This window comes from Oncorhynchus mykiss, chromosome 2 (assembly GCF_013265735.2).
Source record: "Oncorhynchus mykiss isolate Arlee chromosome 2, USDA_OmykA_1.1, whole genome shotgun sequence".
NCBI classification, from domain to species: domain Eukaryota; kingdom Metazoa; phylum Chordata; class Actinopteri; order Salmoniformes; family Salmonidae; genus Oncorhynchus; species Oncorhynchus mykiss.
In genome coordinates this window covers 103,339,796-103,354,973 of record NC_048566.1, presented here as the reverse complement: position 1 = coordinate 103,354,973, position 15,178 = coordinate 103,339,796, and the positions used below count along the sequence as shown (strand labels likewise).

Here is a 15,178-nt window from a genome sequence, read left to right as displayed (position 1 = left end):
CAGCTACAGTATATCTACCATTCACCTGACAGCTACAGTATATCTACCATTCTGACAGCTACAGTATATCTACCGTTCTGACAGCTACAGTATATCTACCGTTCTGACAGCTACAGTATATCTACTGTTCACCTGACAGCTACAGTATATCTACTGTTCACCTGACAGCTACAGTACATCTACCGTTCTGACAGCTACAGTATATCTACCGTTCTGACAGCTACAGTATATCTACTGTTCACCTGACAGCTACAGTATATCTACCGTTCTGACAGCTACAGTATATCTACCGTTCTGACAGCTACAGTATATCTACCGTTCTGACAGCTACAGTATATCTACCGTTCTGACAGCTACAGTATATCTACCATTCACCTGACAGCTACAGTATATCTACTGTTCACCTGACAGCTACAGTATATCTACCGTTCTGACAGCTACAGTATATCTACCATTCTGACAGCTACAGTATATCTACTGTTCACCTGACAGCTACAGTATATCTACCATTCACCTGACAGCTACAGTATATCTACCGTTCTGACAGCTACAGTATATCTACCGTTCTGACAGCTACAGTATATCTACCGTTCTGACAGCTACAGTATATCTACTGTTCTGACAGCTACAGTATATCTACCGTTCTGACAGCTACAGTATATCTACCGTTCTGACAGCTACAGTATATCTACCGTTCTGACAGCTACAGTATATCTACCGTTCTGACAGCTACAGTATATCTACCATTCACCTGACAGCTACAGTATATCTACTGTTCACCTGACAGCTACAGTATATCTACCGTTCTGACAGCTACAGTATATCTACCATTCTGACAGCTACAGTATATCTACTGTTCACCTGACAGCTACAGTATATCTACCGTTCTGACAGCTACAGTATATCTACCGTTCTGACAGCTACAGTATATCTACCATTCACCTGACAGCTACAGTATATCTACCGTTCTGACAGCTACAGTATATCTACCGTTCTGACAGCTACAGTATATCTACCGTTCTGACAGCTACAGTATATCTACCGTTCTGACAGATACAGTATATCTACCATTCACCTGACAGCTACAGTATATCTACCGTTCTGACAGCTACAGTATATCTACCGTTCTGACAGCTACAGTATATCTACCATTCACCTGACAGCTACAGTATATCTACCGTTCTGACAGCTACAGTATATCTACCGTTCTGACAGCTACAGTATATCTACCGTTCTGACAGCTACAGTATATCTACCATTCACCTGACAGCTACAGTATATCTACCGTTCTGACAGCTACAGTATATCTACCGCTCTGACAGCTACAGTATATCTACCATTCACCTGACAGCTACAGTATATCTACCATTCACCTGACAGCTACAGTATATCTACCATTCTGACAGCTACAGTATATCTACCGTTCTGACAGCTACAGTATATCTACCGTTCTGACAGCTACAGTATATCTACCGTTCTGACAGCTACAGTATATCTACCGTTCTGACAGCTACAGTATATCTACCATTCACCTGACAGCTACAGTATATCTACCGTTCTGACAGCTACAGTATATCTACCGCTCTGACAGCTACAGTATATCTACCATTCACCTGACAGATACAGTATATCTACCATTCACCTGACAGCTACAGTATATCTACTGTTCACCTGACAGCTACAGTATATCTACCGTTCACCTGACAGCTACAGTATATCTACCGTTCTGACAGCTACAGTATATCTACCGTTCACCTGACAGCTACAGTATATCTACCGTTCACCTGACAGCTACAGTATATCTACCGTTCACCTGACAGCTACAGTATATCTACCATTCACCTGACAGCTACAGTATATCTACCGTTCACCTGACAGCTACAGTATATCTACTGTTCACCTGACAGCTACAGTATATCTACCATTCACCTGACAGCTACAGTATATCTACCATTCACCTGACAGTTACAGTATATCTACCGTTCACCTGACAGCTACAGTATATCTACCATTCACCTGACAGCTACAGTATATCTACCATTCACCTGACAGTTACAGTATATCTACCATTCACCTGACAGTTACAGTATATCTACCGTTCACCTGACAGCTACAGTATATCTACTGTTCACCTGACAGCTACAGTATATCTACCGTTCACCTGACAGCTACAGTATATCTACCATTCACCTGACAGCTACAGTATATCTACCATTCACCTGACAGCTACAGTATATCTACCGTTCTGACAGCTACAGTATATCTACCGTTCACCTGACAGCTACAGTATATCTACCGTTCTGACAGCTACAGTATATCTACCGTTCTGACAGCTACAGTATATCTACCGTTCTGACAGCTACAGTATATCTACCGTTCACCTGACAGCTACAGTATATCTACTGTTCACCTGACAGCTACAGTATATCTACCATTCACCTGACAGCTACAGTATATCTACCGTTCACCTGACAGCTACAGTATATCTACCGTTCTGACAGCTACAGTATATCTACCGTTCTGACAGCTACAGTATATCTACCGTTCACCTGACAGCTACAGTATATCTACTGTTCACCTGACAGCTACAGTATATCTACCGTTCTGACAGCTACAGTATATCTACCGTTCTGACAGCTACAGTATATCTACCGCTCTGACAGCTACAGTATATCTACCATTCACCTGACAGCTACAGTATATCTACCGTTCACCTGACAGCTACAGTATATCTACCATTCACCTGACAGCTACAGTACATCTACCGTTCACCTGACAGCTACAGTATATCTACCGTTCTGACAGCTACAGTATATCTACCGTTCTGACAGCTACAGTATATCTACCATTCTGACAGCTACAGTATATCTACCGTTCTGACAGCTACAGGATATCTACCGTTCTGACAGCTACAGTATATCTACTGTTCTGACAGCTACAGTACATCTACTTTTCTGACAGCTACAGTACATCTCCCGTTCACACACATGCAACTGCCAGGCACACCATATCGTGGATATTTCCAATGATAAGATCAATAGTACAAACAACATTATATTCCTCCCTCCCGTCCTCAGATCCAGCGTCAGCGTGTGGGTCAAACAGTGTGCAGTCACCAGAGGACGTCTGTGTCCTGACCACAGAGAGACAGAGCTCTACGCTGCAGAAAGGACAGCTACTGAGGTACATTTACACACTACCATCATAAAACAATAGAGATGTTACTGAACAGAGTTTTGGGGTCTATTCCACTTCAACTGACATTATAATACTTCCCAAATTAACTGTGGAATTGACCCCAAAACCCCTGTTACTGACTTCCCAGTTTATGGAGCTACTGACTGACCTCTTGACCTCTTTCTCCTCAGGGGACAGATCACCTGTGGTCAGTATCTGTACTGTCATTCCAGGACGTTACCTATCACTTCAGAGTGGCCAAGTCTGTGAGTATTGAATATAAATACATTTGACCGTTTAAAATTCATATAAAAGTTGCTTCCTCTAAACTTGACCTCTGCCCTCTTCTCCTTCTGGCAGAGTGAAGTGAGCTGTGGCGTAGAGGAGGAGAAAGTATCTACCACACCGCCACACTCTGACTTCTACTTCCTCATACAAAGCAGCTGCTCGTGAGAGGAGAGGAAACTAAGCATGCAAACTAGTATGCTGCTTTGAACGTATCCCCTGACTGGTATCTTAACTACTACACCTCCTATCCCATCTCTCTCTCTCTCCTCTCTCCTCTCTCCTCTCTCCTCTCTCCTCTCTCTGGCTCTTTCCTTCCAATTCGGGATCGAAAAACGATTTGTTCTGCTCTCAAACTTATGAGAGAGGCATGAATGTGGAACTGTATCCACCCAAACTCCTATGCCGTACATGATGTGATACGCATGTCTATCATGATGATTTACAGTGCATTCGGGAAAGTATTCAGACCCCTTGACTTTTTCCAGATTTTGTTACGTTACAACCTTATTCAAAAAATATATATATTTTGGGTTGTCTTGGCTGTGTGTTTAGGGTCGTTGTCCTTTTGGAAGGTGAACCTTCGCCCCAGTCTGAGGTCCTGAGCGCTCTGGGGAAGGTTTTCATCAAGGATCTCTCTGTACTTTGCTCCGTTCATCTTTCCCTCGATCCTGCCTAGTCTCCCAGTCCCTGCCGCTGAAAAACATCCTCACAGCATGTTGCTACCACCACCATGCTTCCCCAGTAGGGATGGTGCCAGGTTTCCTCCAGACACTTGGCATTCAGGCCAAAGATCTTGGTTTCATCAGACCAGAGAAGGATGATCAATGGAAACAGGATGTACCTGAACTTTAGAGTCTCATAGCAAAGGGTCTGAATACTCATGTAAATAAGGTATTTCTGTTTTTGTTTCTTTTATACTTTTGCAAAAAAATCTAAAAACCTGTTTTTTGCTTCGTCATTATGTGGTATTGTGTGCAGATTGATGACGGTGGAAAAAACGATTTAATTCATTTTAGAATAAGGTTTTAACGTAACAAAATGTGGGAAAAGTCAAGGGGTCTGAATACTTTCTGAATGCACTGTATATTATGTCTTAATAACTACGTTTTTTTTGCCAATTTATAGCATCCTTACACATTTTACTGAACTGGTTTTCTTATCTACACTCTAACCTTTCCTAATGACTGAAAACAAACCCCTGTTTTGAACTAATGGTTTAATGCTTAATGGAAATTCCATTTGGTTCTAGAACACTGTGGTTTAGTCCCAAATGGAACCCCATTCACTCTATTGTGTACTAAATAGGGAATAGGGTACCATTGGGGACACAGGCTGTGCCTCAGCAAATAATAAGGGGAGTCATGTTCACAGCTGATCTCAGCGGCGTATCATGAGTAACATTATTACGTACCGGGCTGCTTTACTCTGGGTCAGATTGATTTACTCACTGGATGCATCCAAATGGCACCCTATTCCCTATATAGTACACTACTTTAGACCAGGGCCCTATTGAACCCTATTCCCTATATAGTGCACTACTTTAGACCAGAGCCCTATAGAACCCTATTCCCTATATAGTGCACTACTTTAGACCAGAGCCCTATAGAACCCTATTCCCTATATAGTGCACTACTTTAGACCAGAGCCCTATAGAACCCTATTCCCTATATAGTGCACTACTTTAGACCAGAGCCCTATAGAACCCTATTCCCTATATAGTGCACTACTTTAGACCAGAGCCCTATAGAACCCTATTCCCTATATATAGTGCACTACTTTAGACCAGAGCCCTATAGAACCCTATTCCCTATATAGTGCACTACTTTAGACCAGAGCCCTATATAGTGCACTACTTTAGACCAGAGCCCTATAGAACCCTATTCCCTATATAGTGCACTACTTGCACTGCGTACGTAGTGTATAAATGTGTCGTAACAGATAAGCTACTGGTCGCTGGGATGTGATTTCAGCTACATCAGCTTGTTTTTGGTGATGATGGATCTATACAGGTAGCTAGCTAGCTGATCCACGAAGGCCAATGTTATATAAAGAAACACATAAATACATTGATTCACAGGAGTAAATAAATGTTATATCTACAAGGAATGACTCACCATGATAAGACTGGATATCAACTCAGATAACTGGGAACATTGCACAATGCTGAGGATAAACACTGTACACTGTATAAGAACCATATCTTTCTAAATACACAGTATGGCTCTGCAATGTATGATCTCAGCAGCACAGCTACACTGTATAATCTGGAACACTGTACTGGAACCATAGAGTTAGAATAATTCTAATTATATGACTGGATGGAACACTGTATATACACTGTATGATCTGGAACACTGTATGATCTGGAACACTGTATATACACTGTATGATCTGGAACACTGTATGATCTGGAACACTGTATGATCTGGAACACTATATGATCTGGAACACTATATGATCTGGAACACTGTATATACACTGCATGATCTGGAACACTGTATATACACTGTATGATCTGGAACACTGTATGATCTGGAACACTGTATATACACTGTATGATCTGGAACACTGTATGATCTGGAACACTGTATATACACTGTATGATCTGGAACACTGCATGATCTGGAACACTGCATGATCTGGAACACTGTATGATCTGGAACACTGTATGATCTGGAACACTGTATGATCTGGAACACTGTATATACACTGTATGATCTGGAACACTGTATATACACTGTATGATCTGGAACACTGTATATACACTGTATGATCTGGAACACTGTATGATCTGGAACACTGTATATACACTGTATGATCTGGAACACTGCATGATCTGGAACACTGCATGATCTGGAACACTGTATGATCTGGAACACTGTATGATCTGGAACACTGCATGATCTGGAACACTGTATGATCTGGAACACTGTAAATACACTGTATGATCTGGAACACTGTATGATCTCAGCAGCTGATAACTGCATCCATTGTTCAGGTCCAACACTGACTATATGTTTGAAGAACAATGAAAATTCATTTTACGCTGTAACTCGCCCACTGGAAACTTAGTACACAGTAACTCACTCACTGGACCACTAGCAAATACTACATTTGTGTTTAAGACAAAGTACTTTCTTAGCTACATGTATGTTAACTTTATATGCTTGAATTGTAGAAGATTGGCGATTTCTTTCTGCTCTCGATGATGATGTTGATAACCCACACAAATATCAACATCTGAATGGTGTTTTTTTAAACCGCTGGTGCCTTATCTTTTTCTACAAGAAGGTTGGCTTATCTCAAGACAGAAGCAGCTCATGGACTTGATTGAATGCTGATTGATTGAATGCTGTTCATGTTTGAGCCACAGAGTGTTTAAAATCCTATTTATTTAAACTAACAAAAGGTGGCCATTTTGTGACATGGCCTTGTGTAACTGAAGGAGAAAAAGGTTTGGCCAGAAGCCACGCTAGCAGCCTACTGAAAGAGTGATGGATTTATACACTGGAGTATTGTATTATTCTAGCCTTTCCATTCGTTGCTCTGAATATGTGTAACGCTTTTTGTCTTCCCCTCCCTGACGGGAAACAACACCCTTTCCCTTCAGCCATGTTTATAACTATCTCCTCTGGAAAACACACCTCTTCACATGTACTCTGTTATTAGCCTATACTTTTTGTAGTGATATCTTTTCCTTACTCACTGACCACTGTCCTCTTTGAAACAACATTGATTGTGTTCCTCATATGTCATGTAAATACAGAATTTAGTATATACATGTATTAGTACGTGATGAAGGACCCCTTTGGATATTATCTGGTACCTGAATATCTCAAGTTGACAAAATACGTATTCCCATCTCAAGTTCAGAATGCACCATCTCTCTCCAATACAGAGACCTGGGCCCGTTTTCAGAAATCGCCTTAGAGTGGGAGTGCTGGTCTAGGATCAGTTCTCAGGGTAGGAGTGTTGGTCTAGGATCAGTTCTCAGGGTAGGAGTGCTGGTCTAGGATCAGTTCTCAGGATAGGAGTGCTGGTCTAGGATCAGTTCTCAGGGTAGGAGTGCTGGTCTAGGATCAGTTCTCAGGGTAGGAGTGCTGATCTAGGATCAGTTCTCAGGGTAGGAGTGCTGATCTAGGATCAGGTTCCCATTGTCGATGTCCAAAAAACATATATTTGATCACAAATACAGGGTTGAAACAGATGTATTGACACAATATCCCTCTGATCAGTGTGTGTTAAATCGTACCTGACCTGTCATGTCATAAGAAATCTAAATTCAAAAACAAATAATCAAATGAATATACTTAATTGAAGATGACACAATATAAACATATTGTATATAACATAAATATATATTATACTGTATTACCAATATGATTTTGCCATACATGAGTACAGTGTACTGTTTTAGCTTATTTATAATGCACCAGCCAGCCTTTATATTGACACCAGCATAGTACTTGTAGTTTAGCACTGTATATATGGACTGCTTAATGCTCTGATGGTGTTTCCAACTGGTTCCAACCGGTTTCAACTGGTTCCAACCGGTTTCAACTGGTTCCAACTGGTTCCAACTGGTTTCAACTAGTTCCAACCGGGTCCAACTGGTTCCAACCGGTTTCAACTGGTTCCAACTGGTTCCAACTGGTTTCAACTGGTTCCAACCGGGTCCAACTGGTTCCAACTGGTTCCAACTGGTTCCAACTGGTTTCAACCGGTTCCAACTGGTTCCAACTGGTTTCAACTGGTATAGAAACTGATTACGTGTTACTATGTAGCTTCATTTTGTAACAATCTATGATCCTTTTTTATGTTATTTCTTGTTTTATCACTATCATTTGTACTCCTTATTACTGTATCATGTATCATTAATATGTAAATGTTGTTTTATGAAATTATATGCCAATCAAAATCACTATTGTCCTTTTACCTGAGAAAGAAAACACATGGGCGTGTGCACGCACACACACACAGGACTTTCTAATTAAAACTTTACAATGAAACGAATCAAATCACTCATTTTGAAATAGGTTTATCTTCTTACTCTAATTCGTATGGCTTAAAGCCCTTCAGAACACTAAAATACTTGAACATTGAATCACTTTGTAAAGCATATTCACCCCCTCCCTCATTCACCTCTACACTATTCCTGTTCCTGCTTTAAAAGTTCTCCCTATAAATCTGTGTGCTTTTTAGTCGAACCTCTTACTTTGTTTTTAATACATGATCATGCCATTTATTTTTAAGTCTTTGCTGTTTTTGTCTTTTTGTTTTGTTTTGAAGAGCATGTTGTCATAATATGAATGCATGCAGTAAATAAAATATTGATTGGAAACAAAATGTGTTTTGGTTGGTGGAGAGCGAGAGAGAGAGCTCTAAAGCAGCATATCACAGCCAGGAACAAAGTTATTTTATCGATTCATTTTAAGATTAGCACAATAATTTCATGTCAAATAATCTTTTAATTATTTTGTGCTAATCTTAAAATGAATCTAATGTAAAAATCTCTGTTTCGGAATAAAAAATGGAATAAATAAACGAAGGATACCGCATGAAACTGTTTCTCCAGCCCGCTAGGTGGCGGCCAAGTATTTTTACGCTGCTTGAGAACGTCGGCAGAACTGACGTGGCTCTTTACAAGTATTGGGATTCTGCAGTAGAAACAAGAAACTCAACAAAATGGTAAGTGATTTGTAGCTAATGCACTTTTCTAAGAATAACTTGATCATGAAATGAGACTTATAGCTGTGTATTGTGATTTGTCTAAAACATAACATTATATGTATTCAAATGGTTGTTGTAGATAGGCATTTCCGGGTTGTAATTGCTTACTAGCCTACATTAGCTTACTAGCCCACCATTGGACGAAAGGAGCCTAAATTCACGTTACTCCTTAGTCCAAGGATTTTAGCTACATGTTCCGTTTATTAAAATACAAATTGGCTCTGGAAACCAAAACAAGCCAAATACTCAAATTAAATGGAAATGTCAATTGCGGTGCGGTTCTAGAAACACAAATCCCTGTTCAGTTCACAAACGCTAAATATCAATCCATTTTTATTTATATAGCCCTTCTTACATCAGCTGATGTCTCAAAGTGCTGTACAGAAACCCAGCCTAAAACCCCAAACAGCAAGCAATGCAGGTGTAGAAGCACGGTGGATAGGAAAAACTCCCTAGAAAGGCCAAAACCTAGGAAGAAACCTAGAGAGGAACCAGGCTATGTGGGGTGGCCAGTCCTCTTCTGGCTGTGCCGGGTGGAGATTGGAACATCTTGGCCATGTTCTGTTATAATGTTCATAAATAATGACCAGCATGGTCAAATAATAATAATCACAATAGTTGTTGAGGGTGCAGCAAGTCAGCACCTCAGGAGTAAATGTCAGGTGGCTTTTCATAGCCGATCATTCAGAGTATCTCTACCACTCCTGCTGTCTCTAGAGAGTTGAAAACAGCAGGTCTGGGACAGGTAGCACGTCCGGTGAACAGGTCAGGGTTCCATAGCTGCAGGCAGAACAGTTGAAATTGGAGCAGCAGCATGGCCAGGTGGACTGGGGGCAGCAAGGAGTCATCATGCCAGGTAGTCCTGAGGCATGGTCCTAGGGCTCAGGTCCTCCAAGAGAGAATGAGAGAGAGCATACTTAAATTCACACAGGACACCGGATAAGACAGACACAATAGACACTTACAGTTTTGTTTTAACACAGTTGCAGCCGACAGTATTTTTCAGTGACAACAGGTTTGGTGTCTTCCGTTTACACACAGGTGTTGAGAGAAGCAGATAACTCATTAGCGCATGAAGTCAGTCAGTCCTCTGTCTGTTTTCAGTAAACAAGCACCGTAACATGGAGATATGACCGTGGGGGAAACCCTAACCCTATAAAGATGTGTATCCATTTAACCTTTTAGTTTTTGGAAAACTATTTCTCTCCGATATGAAATATCTGTATGCTTCTAAAACCGTACGGCAAGCGATGCGTGTTAATGTTCAGACCGAGCGTCCGGGCTCGTTTAAAATATTTGTAGACATGTCTTTGTAAGTACATACTGGCCGTAACGGGAGTAAAAGAAGATGGTTGCTCAGCAAAACTCCATATTTGGTGATAAATTAACTTATTTTGACAACGCTTTTTAACATATACTTTTTCTGTGTAATATGCCAACTATTCCTCGTATGACTTGGTTGTAAAAAGTGCACATAAGTCATGAAATCACAAGCTTTATTTTTTTGACTTGTCTAGTTTTCTGGGCGAGACGTCTCTAACGCACAGATGCTAGTTCAGCTAACCTTATTCATTAACGTTATGTCTGTAGCTACGTTTTATAGCTAGCTATTCATCAGTTAAATCGAATAACATAACATGTAGCTGTTATGATGGGAATACAGTAGCTAGCTATGCCAATGTAGCGGGAACTATATATAGATCAAGCTTGACTAGCTACTGTAGCTAGTAAGCTAACACCAAATACAGCCTCCCACAGACAAGGCCAAGTAAAGACCAGAGAACTTCACCTGTTATGATCAAGTCAGTCAATAAGCTGGTTGATCTGTGCATAACTCATATTTACCTAGTTAGTAAGTTGAAACCCCATGTTTATTTACAGCTGGCAACATACCGGTCCATTTAGAAATGTGGGATATTGTCCCTAACCAGAAGCACACTGAGTGAATCTCCACATTGTCTCCGTTCTTCTTCCCTCAGGAGCTGGAGGCCATGACCAGATACACCAGTCCGGTGAACCCGGCAGTCTTCCCCCACCTCACTGTGGTCCTACTGGCTATCGGCATGTTCTTCACAGCGTGGTTCTTCGTGTATCCTTCCATGGTCATCTGTCTTCATAGTGACCGTTTGTTTTATTTATTTTTTACCATGAATCAGTGGTCTTCAAACCTGGTGAATGGGGACACTGAACGTGTAGGCTTTTGTTGCAGCCCTGTATTAACACACCTCAACTAATATGCCCTGTGTCTCCCTACAACTTAGGAATGAAGAACAGGCAGATAGAAGCAGTTGCTGAGTCTGAATATTCACAGAGATAATATACACTACTGTAGGTGAATATGTTGGCAATAAGTGAGAATGTTTTTGATAGTCTGGATGTGTAACGGTTGGTCTGTTGTGTACCACTATGATTAGCACCATAACTCTCTCCCAGCTACGAGGTAACGTCCACTAAATACACCAGAGACATGTACAAAGAGCTGCTCATCTCCCTGGTGGCGTCTCTCTTCATGGGCTTCGGAGTGCTGTTTCTGTTACTGTGGGTCGGCATCTATGTCTGACAGGTAAGGAAACAATCAGAGAGACTTATGCTGCATTCATGATGAGTCGGAACCTCGTGAGTTACATTTATTTCCGTAGAGCTTCCTATTGGTTGGATACTTTCCAAGTGGGGGGGGGGGGAACTCTGACGAGTATTAACTCTTTACAATGAGTTTCCAAGTCGGACATTTCTCAATTTCCGAGTTCTGACACTCGTTCACCATAGTGTTTCATGTCTATGGTCCCTGTGTGTGTCCTGTTACAGATTGTTATATTGCCAAATGATACAGAAGAACATTCCAGTGGAACAGAAGAACATCATGGCTCCACCACAGGAGATGGACTGCACTGACAAGAGGGTGGGGATTGGGGTTGCCTTTCACTAAATAAAGAGACATTTGTACAAAACTGCTTCGTTTCTACTGGTAATGAAAGGAGGCAGCCTGTTTGTTTTGTTTTTAAAGGTCCTTATTACAAATCTGTGTAGATTCAAGGTAGGTTTCAAAATGTGAATACTGAAAGATGGAAACCCACACCCTATCTAAAGCGGAATAAATCCCAAACGGAGGCTTATGCTCAATGTAGAAGAAGGTAAACAAAACCATTTGGTATCAAATCATAAGCAGTCTTTTTTTTAATAATGCACTTTTCCTCACTCAACTTTTGGGCACTATGATGTCCAAATAAAACGTATTTTGCTTCTGTATTTAAGCCTCAGTTTTGGATGTATACCTCGTCTTTACTGGTGAAATTGTGACGGAAGAGTGAGCCAGCCTATTGATGCTTTGGAAGTGGCTTCATTAGTCCGAGGACTGTAGTAGAAATAGATCACCACAAGGTGGTGCTAGAGATATCTCCCAGAGGGCACCACAGTGAATCTGAATTGCATTGCCTGGATTCCTCACACCCTCTCTTCCTTCTCAAAACCCCTTTGGATGAGGTCAAACCTTTGACCTTCTTGTGAAATGAGTTTTAAGGATGTGAGGAATCAATGCAATTCAGATTGTCCCCAATAAGTCAGTGATTGCAGCATATTTTTTTATCTTCCGTTAGTAGTAGTGACAACTGCCTAGACACATCTCATTCACAAAGGTGACATGACTGTTCAGGAAAGAATCTGGTGTTTCCAGATTCTCAACAGCCCTGGCATTGACATGGGAGTAGGAAGTCAAGAACATATAGGAATCTGTAGACTTAGAACTAGTATAAATCACTATGTGATCCGGCTGCAGATCAGAATTAGACTACCTGTGTAAACGCAGCCCTAGAGATGTCTCTGGACCCATAGGGCTCTGGTCAACAGTAGTGTACTATATAGGGAATAGGGTTCTATAGGCCTCCTCTATCTAGCACTTCATTTGGAGTGAATGCAGTACATTTAACATATAGCATGTATTCCCCAGGCCAAGGGAATGCAGTGAGGACTATTTCAGACCACTGTGGTCTAATAGTGGTGGAGGTGGTGCCTTAAACCCAAATCCCAGATTAATATCTGAGGTACTAACAGAGCAGTCACTCTCCTTTAACCTGACACTGCCTGAATGAGAATACCCTCATGACCATCTGGCCACGGGGAGTAACAACAATGTTGTTGATCCATCCTCAGTTTTCTCTCACAGCCATTCAACTCTGTAACTGTTTTAAAGTCACCATTGGCCTCAAAGGGATATTCAATGTCTGCTTTTTTAATCTAATTCTTTACAAGGTATCGGAAAACCTCCCTGGTCTTTGTGGTTGAATCTGTGTTTTAAATTCACTGCTCGATTGAGGGACCTTACAGATAATTGTATGTGTGTGGTACAGAGATGAGGCAGTCATTCAAAAATCATGTTGAACACAATTATTGCACAGTGAGTCCATGCAACTTACATGACTTGTTAAGCAAACATTTAATCAATTGATTTAGGCCATAAAGGGGTTGAATACTTAATGACTCAAACCATTAATGACTTAAACTATTTAAACACAATTTCTCTTTTGACATTATGGGGTATTGTATATATGTAATACATTTTAAATGATGTAACAACATGTGGAAGAAGTGTGAAGGCACTGCATGTCTCCCAAATGGCATTATTTTCCCTATGTAGTGCACTACTCTCTCTGGACCCATAGGGCTTTGGTCAACAGTAGTGTACTATATAGGGTTCTATAGGGCTCTGGTCTAAAGTAGTGCACTATATAGGGAATAGGGTTCCATAGGGCTCTGGTCTAAAGTAGTGCACTATATAGGGAATAGGGTTCCATAGGGCTCTGGTCTAAAGTAGTGCACTATATAGGGAATAGGGTTCTATAGGGCTCTGGTCTAAAGTAGTGCACTATATAGGGAATAGGGTTCTATAGGACTCTCAACTGTGAGAGACGGAATTTTAAACAAAATCCAGAAAATCACATTGTATGATTTTTAAGTAAGAATTCCGGCTCTCACAGACCTGTTAGTTTTTCTGTAAGAAGCCCCCCTGTTCTCCACTCATTACCTGTATTAACTGCACCTGTTTGAACGTGTTACCTGTATAAAAGACACCTGTCAATCTAACAGACTCCAACCTCTCCACAATGGCCAAGACCAGAGAGGGTGTAAGGACATCAGGGATAAAATTGTAGACCTGCACAAGGCTGGGGTGGGCTACAGGACAATAGGCAAGCAGCTTGGTGAGAAGGCAACAACTGTTGCCGCAATTATCAGAAAATGGAAGAAGTTCAAGATGATGGTCAATCAGCCTCGGTCTGGGGCTCCATGCAAGATCTCACCTCGTGGGGCATCAATGATCATGAGGAAGGTGAGGGATCAGCCCAGAACTACACGGCAGGACCTGGTCAATGACCTGAAGAGAACTGGGACCACAGTCTCAAAGAAAACCATTAGTAACACACTACGCCGTCATGGATTAAAATCCTGCAGCGCACGCAAGGTCCCCTTGCTCAAGCCAGCGCATGTCCAGGTCCGTCTGAAGTTTGCCAATGACCATCTGGATGACCCAGAGGAGGAATGGGAGAAGGTCATGTGGTCTGATGAGACAAAAATACAGCTTTTTGGTCTAAACTCCACTCACCGTGTTTGGAGGAAGAAGGATGAGTACAACCCCAAGAACACCATCCCAACCGTGAAGCATGGAGGTGGAAACATCATTCTTTGGGGATGCTTTTCTGCAAAGGGGACAGGACGACTGCACCGTATTGAGGGGAGGATACATGGGGCCATGTATTGCGAGATCATGGCAAACAACCTCCTTCCCTCAGTAAGAGCATTGAAGATGGGTCGTGGCTGGGTCTTCCAGCATGACAACGACCCGAAACACACAGCCAGGACAACTAAGGAGTCGCTCCGTAAGAAGCATCTCAAGGTCCTGGAGTGGCCTAGCCAGTCTCCAGACCTGAACCCAATAGAAAATATTTGGAGGGAACTGAAAGTCCGTATTGCCCAGCGACAGCCCCGAAACCTG

General features: G+C 41.6%; 2 protein-coding genes across 4 annotated transcripts in view; both read left to right on the top strand.

Annotated features, from left to right (window-relative positions):
* Nucleotides 1-4,028, top strand: part of myrf (myelin regulatory factor) — an 88,967-nt gene extending 84,939 nt beyond the window's left edge. For all 3 annotated transcript variants that reach the window (XM_036961469.1, XM_036961463.1, XM_036961460.1), the window contains exons 22-24: nucleotides 3,078-3,183; nucleotides 3,369-3,443; nucleotides 3,538-4,028. In XM_036961469.1, the coding sequence (XP_036817364.1) occupies nucleotides 3,078-3,183; nucleotides 3,369-3,443; nucleotides 3,538-3,630 (274 nt within the window). In that variant the 3' untranslated portion in view covers nucleotides 3,631-4,028. The remainder of the gene's footprint in view (nucleotides 1-3,077; nucleotides 3,184-3,368; nucleotides 3,444-3,537) is intronic.
* Nucleotides 4,029-9,042: 5,014 nt separating this feature from the next.
* On the top strand, nucleotides 9,043-12,143 carry tmem258 (transmembrane protein 258). Its single transcript, XM_021578814.2, has 4 exons — nucleotides 9,043-9,153; nucleotides 11,175-11,284; nucleotides 11,629-11,758; nucleotides 12,001-12,143. Exons 1-3 carry the CDS (start codon nucleotides 9,151-9,153, stop codon nucleotides 11,753-11,755), a joined length of 240 nt encoding a protein of 79 aa, XP_021434489.1. The 5' UTR covers nucleotides 9,043-9,150; the 3' UTR covers nucleotides 11,756-11,758; nucleotides 12,001-12,143.
* The last annotated feature ends 3,035 nt before the right edge of the window (nucleotides 12,144-15,178 follow it).

Bases quoted from the DNA above. Each gene is read 5' to 3' on its own strand.
- tmem258 (XM_021578814.2), top strand. The intron at 11,285-11,628 runs GTATCCTTCCAT...ACTCTCTCCCAG, and splicing joins TTCACAGCGTGGTTCTTCGT to CTACGAGGTAACGTCCACTA.